Below are 6,060 nucleotides of genomic sequence, written 5' to 3' on the forward strand. Positions count from 1 at the left end.
GGCCGAGGCAGACACAGCTCTGCTTCGCGCTTGGGACTACTTTGGCCCGCTACACTCGCCATAGCAGGCGCTGTGCGCATGCTCTGGCTAGGCCGGAAGCGGCCGCAGTCGCCATGGCAGCCGCCTGCGGGAGGCTGTGGCCCCGGAGTGCCACCGCGGGGCTGCTAGGCCTCGCCGCCGCCCGGCCCGCCCTGCCCGGCAGTGAGGACCCCCCTGTGCCCTTTATCCCCTCTTTCAGCCCGCAGCCTCTCACCTGCCCGCGGCGGGGAGCGGCTGCCTGCGGCTTGGCCCTGGCCGTCTGCACGCCCCGGTGCCTTTGCCCAGGGAGCGGGGGCGGGTGGCGGTGTCCTCGGTGGGGGGTGCCCCGGGCCCGCTCTGCGGGGATGGGATCTCGAACTGGGCGGCTCTTGGAGGCAGTTCAGCTTGAAAACGCGGATGGCTTTTTATTTCTGCAGGGTGTTTTTGTTCCTCGGGGAATCGAGTTAACAGCGATGGAAAGCCAGCAAAATTTCAGCCGCCTCCAAAGCCCGTCATTATTGACAAGCAGAAGCAGAGAGAGGAGAGGAGGTAGGGTGTCCTGGTGCTTATCGCAGTGGGCTTGTGTTCAGGTCTGCTGGTGGGTTGGTAATTTTGTGAGCACCTCCTTAAAGCTCCGAGGCATTATTGCACAAAAAGCATTTGCAAAGTTCTAGCAAAGACCATTTATGTTGAAATATGTTTAAAACACTTTAAAATAGTGTGCTCTGGAGTTCCTGAAAGCAGTGAAACATGAAAAAAAATGTGTAGCAGTAAACATTTGGAAATCTGGTGTTAATGTGTGAGATTCTGGAGAAGGTCCAGAGGAGGCCACGAATATGATGAGAGGGCTGGAGCACCTCTCCTATGAGGACAGGCTGAGAGAGTTGGGGCTGTTCAGTCTGGAGAAGAGAAGGCTCCGGGGAGACCTTATAGCAGCCTTCCAGTGCCTCAAAGGGGCCTACAGGAAAGATGGGGAGAGGCTGTTCAGTAGGGCCTGTTGTGATAGGATGAGGGGTAATGGCTTTAAAATAGAGGGAGGTGGATTTAGATTGGATATTAGGAAAATTTTTTTTACAACGAGGGTTGTAGAGCACTGGAACAGGTTGCCCAGAGAGGTGGTGGATGCCCCATCCCTGGAAACATTCAAGGCCAGGTTGGACGGGACTCTGAGCAACCTGATCTGGTTGGAGATGTCCCTACTTCTTGCAGAGGGGTTGGACTGGATGGGCTTTAAAGGTCCCTTCCAACCCAAACCATTCTGTGATTCTCTCAGTTAAAGGCGTGCATCTCTTCACTATGGCACAGGGTGACAGAGACATGGGTGCTGTGTCTGCTTTTGCCTTAGACTTTGAGATCAGCTGTGATCACATAGATTACTGTTTGTGAAATGGAGCTGATGTCATCACTGGTAACCTTCCCTCAACCCATTTCCATCGCTTTAAATGATGCGGTGGTTAGAACTGCAGTGCTGAGTCTGGAAGGGGAGTGATAGTACTGTTTTGTTCATCTCCCCACCCCCCCCCCCCCCCCCAAAAAAAACCAAACTCTGTAGCATGTAGGCAGCCTAGGATTGGGGAAGGTATTAAAAATCAGGCTATAAAAAAATGCCACTCTGTCTTTAGAGTGTCTCTAAGAAGTGAAGAGTCTGCGTGGCTCTTCTAAGAAATGCAGTTTCTGCAGTGTGATGCAGCAGCTGGACAGAACAGGGAGCTACATTTCAACATTTCATTCTCCTGAACCAGAAGCTTTGTGCTGTTGCATGCGTTGTCCTGTTCTGCCCCCACAGCCTCTATAAGGTTTCGAGGCAGGTTTGCATTTGTCCTCTTTTTCTGTGTTGAGCACTTCTCTCATGGCTAGATCCGGGACTTTTAAGATACATCTGTTCTAGTGAATTAAATGCGTCCAGCTTCATCCTCAAGCTCTAAGGCCAAACGGTCTTACCATCCAAACCAGACTGACCACGTGCAAATGGTCTTGGAAATGGTCCTCGGCACAGGCCAGTATCGTGTCAGGAAATGTGCCTTTAACTCAGCAGTCAGATAACTGAGTTCCGGGACGTGAGCAAATTCTTCGACATGGTTTAATTTATCAGAGCAGAAAATAGTTTTAAGAATCCCTTTAAGGTTCTCTAAGACAAAAGAACAATTATGTGGTGTTTCCTGTAGACTCAATTTGTAAAAACTGGTAATAGATTGTTCTGTATGTGTTACTATAAAGTCATCAAATAGTAAGTGTTCTGTCACACGGATTACAACTAAACCATGAAATAACCTGTTCCTGAGCTGTGACAGCGGTAACTGAACTGTCCTCTTTCGGTCAGCTGCTCTGAGACCAGCATTTATTATTGCTTTTGAAATAATCTGTTTAGAAGAACAAAACAAACAAACAAAAAAAAAACAAACCCAACAAAAATCCACAAAAAATCTTCTGGATAACAAAAAAAAAATTAGTAATTTAATGAACTGCAGTTCATATCTCCGAAAAGGCAGCTGGTATTGGTGGTTAACAGGGGCAATTTTTAGGCCAAATACTTGGACTTCTCTAGCATTTTTTATGCAAATGGTTTTGGTTTATACTTTTTAAAGTTTTGATTTTCTTACAGGTTCCTGAGCCCTGAATTTATACCTCCTAGAGGGAGAACAGATCCTCTGAAGTTCTATATAGAAAGAAAGGACATGATACAGAGAAGAAAAGTGTTCAACATCCCGGAGTTCTATGTTGGTCAGTAACAGCACTAAAACTTCCATAATTCCGTCAGTATTTTACATGGGTGGGGTGTTACAAGGTATGGTTGCACATTGTAGGATAGCATAGAACGTGACAGTATCGGGTGTGTTAGATCAGCTAGCATGTGTTTCTGTACGTACTATTTCGTATTTTAATTTCGTATTTACATCCGGTTTCCATTAAAAGTATAATATGAATGTGTTTCTTATGTGGTTTTTTCAATTCTGGCACTTTCACATACGGTTTATCAGTAACACTGAAGAAACGAAAATACTTTAGATTATTTGTCTTCAACTTGGATAATGAAGAGTCAAAAATAAGGGTGTAAAGGTGAAAAAGCTTCATAGTTAACCTGTAGAATCACTTTAACTTACGTTAATTCAGGGCACGTTAGAAGTTTATTCTGTTTCTGGCAGTTTTCACGGAAAACAAAACATTTTCAACATGTACCTAGATGCATGCACTTTGTCTGACTCTCTTCCCACACTTCGGGATGTATTGACCTGAACACTATTTATTTTAACTTTTTTTTTTTTTTTTTTTTTTTTTGGCAGGCAGTATACTCGCTGTTACTACTGCAGATCCGTATGCCAATGACAAAGCCAGCCGGTTTGTAGGCATCTGCATTCAGAGAGGGGGAAAAGGACTTGGCGCTACCTTTGTCCTTCGGAATGTTATAGAAGACCAAGGTTGGGTTTTAACTGTAGTAATGACGCTAGAAATGTTAAGCAAGAAGTGTTGGAAGTTGTATGTGAAGGGATATCTGGTGGAGAGGATGAGAGCAGATTAAAGTGAAATCATGAGCCTACCTGCTAGGGAATGCTGCAGGTTTAAAACTGTATACAGAGCTGCTGCTGTGCCATGTATTTGAAGGCATGGGACTGCTTAGTAGTTTTTTGTCTGTATACTTAATGATTTTTAGATCTGTATTCGGAGGAGACTGAGTGGCATCCACTGTGGTTGTGCTTGTATTTGAGTCTGGGCACTCTACTGCTAGCCATGTAAATACTAGCCCAGCTTGAGTGCCGTGTTATTTGCATTAACTGGGGACATACGCATCAACTGTTTAACAAGCAACAGATTTACAGAGTTTTATAATAGGTTTGTATTCTGTTTTATGACAAAATGGGGGGCGATGCCAACACTGATGTTCTGAGAGCAAATATGGGAGGGTTGTGTGTGTATCTTACATACAATGAGATAGATAGTAACAGCCCTTGTAACCAAAAGGGAGGAAAGTTTAAATCCTAAAATAGTTTTCTTTAAATTCAAGCCGTTCAATGCCTTTTAAGCCATTCTGTTATCAAAGATTTGACTTAAAAAAGAAATCTGCATTTGCCTGTGCAGACACAGTGCACGTGTACGATCACATGTGCATAGAGCACTGTCTATTGTAGTGCTCTGTATAAGTAAAAAGCTCTTCTTTAATAAAACAGGAAGGTATAACTCACTCTGAAGAAACAGTAATTTGGTGTTAGCATTTGTAATGAATTTCGTTCATTAAACCAGCCTTTCTCTCTCTAAGGTGTTGAAATATGTTATGAACTGTACAATCCTCGAATCCAAGCGATCGAGGTTCTGAGGCTAGAGAAGAGGCTGGATGACAACTTGATGTACCTGCGAGATGCCCTCCCTGAGTACAGTACTTTTGATGTGAATATGAAACCTGTGTCTCGTTTAGACCATGAAGAAATTCCTGTAAACAAGGTAGGAGCTGCATGTTTCAGAGGGAAAGTGGAGGATAACTTTCATATCTGACTGATGTGCTCAAAAGCCGTTAAACAGCTCTCCATTGCATTAGTTACCAGGGTGACAAAACTATACAAAAATCAGGCAATTATGCCATTTCTATAGCAAAAGAACGTTGAGAATGTAAATATCTACCACCCCCAGCAGTGCATCTTGAAGACATGCAAGGAGTAGCAGCCTCCGCATGCCTTTATATATAACACTGTGCAGAGGAAAGCTTTTCCTACAGAAATGTTGTTGTTAATGTTGTTTCCAAGTTGGGAGTGGTAGGTGTCAGCTAAAATCCACGTCTCGGAGCAGATCCAGCAACCAGCAGACCTTGTCACAGACTGTTGTCTAGTAACTCAGTAACTTACACTGATCGTTTCTCCCTTTCCCTATCATGCTGGTTTTATTTTCCCTTAGTAAGGAACAGGAGAAGTACTACAAAAGAGGAGTTAACTTCACTTTATGTGTGTAAGGACGGTATAATAAATCAAGACAGCATTTAATTAAAGTCTTAAAAGATACTAGGACAACAGTCATGTGGACACAAAAAAATTCCTTTTCCCCCAGCAGTGCAAAGTAGTAGTTCCTTCCCATACTGACAAATTAGTCTGTTCTCTTTTACTTTCCTTCTGTTAGAGCAGCTTTTGCTAAGAAGCTCACAATCAAAATTCTGATTACTTAACACTTTATTTATTTAAATCTCTCTCCCTAGCTGCAGGTAAGAATGAAACCTAAACCATGGTCAAAACGGTGGGAAAGGCCAAAATACAATATAAAAGGAATAAAGTTTGAGCTACCTGAAAAAAAAATGAAAGCAGCACAGAAGTGGAGCCAGCCGTGGCTAGAGTTTGATATGCTGCGAGAATATGATACTTCAAAAATAGAGGAAAAAATTTGGAAAGAAGTGAGTGAAGAGCTTAAAAAATAACAGCTTTCGCAGTCCAGGAATTAAAGAAAATTAATATTTACTATATGGATTACTACCTGTTGTGTGTATATACACGTAGGCAAAGTACACAATAAAGTTAACTTTTCCAGAAAATTTTGAAGTGTACAGACTTTTTTGGTTGAACACTTTCTATACCTGGAAACAGCCATTCCCTTTTCTGAGGAGTGTAATGCTATGTTCACCCCTCTTCCAGAAATGAGAAGCCTCTCTTAAATTACTGTTAAGAAAAGGGCTTTGCATCACCCAGTCAAGTTAATTGTTGTCAGCTCCAGATACTGTTACTTCTCTCTCCACAGCCTAGGTCGTGGCCGGTTGTAGAACTGCCTGACTCAGCTTCAGAAATGGGCTATACAGGGAAGCAGACATGTCTGAGCCAATCATACCCTCAGAGCAAGTGCTGTTTATTTTTCCCATTTAAAAAAAATTATCTGTTTCTGATAGAGCAAATACAAGTGTTCTGAAACCAGCATCCTCAGCTAAGGTGTTTAAGCCAAATCATGTGAATGAGTGTAAGGGTCATGATAAAGTGCTCACAAGGTGCCAGTTAGGTTCTCAAAACTGGGACAGCTGGCTTCATAAAATTGTATTTCTGTAATAGAAACACAGAGGGGTTCTGAGCTCAAGCGTTA

The 6,060-nt window shown here is 43.1% G+C and overlaps 1 protein-coding gene across 1 annotated transcript; it reads left to right on the top strand.

Annotated features, from left to right (window-relative positions):
• The first annotated feature begins 95 nt into the window (after window positions 1-95).
• Window positions 96-5,465, top strand: MRPL19 (mitochondrial ribosomal protein L19). Its single transcript, XM_086744964.1, has 6 exons — window positions 96-201; window positions 456-567; window positions 2,621-2,739; window positions 3,300-3,434; window positions 4,271-4,452; window positions 5,195-5,465. The coding sequence occupies exons 1-6, from the start codon at window positions 114-116 to the stop codon at window positions 5,408-5,410; spliced, it is 852 nt and encodes a 283-aa protein (XP_086601090.1). The 5' UTR covers window positions 96-113; the 3' UTR covers window positions 5,411-5,465.
• The last annotated feature ends 595 nt before the right edge of the window (window positions 5,466-6,060 follow it).

This window comes from Chlamydotis macqueenii, chromosome 3 (genome assembly GCF_036417535.1).
Source record: "Chlamydotis macqueenii isolate bChlMac1 chromosome 3, bChlMac1.mat, whole genome shotgun sequence".
Classification (NCBI taxonomy): domain Eukaryota; kingdom Metazoa; phylum Chordata; class Aves; order Otidiformes; family Otididae; genus Chlamydotis; species Chlamydotis macqueenii.

Excerpts from the sequence above, each read along its gene's own strand:
- MRPL19 (XM_086744964.1), top strand. The coding sequence starts at position 114 with ATGGCAGCCGCCTGCGGGAGGCTGTGGCCCCGGAGTGCCACCGCGGGG. Across the intron at positions 568-2,620 it reads AAGCAGAGAGAGGAGAGGAG|GTTCCTGAGCCCTGAATTTA; the intron begins GTAGGGTGTCCT and ends ATTTTCTTACAG. Across the intron at positions 2,740-3,299 it reads CATCCCGGAGTTCTATGTTG|GCAGTATACTCGCTGTTACT; the intron begins GTCAGTAACAGC and ends TTTTTTTGGCAG.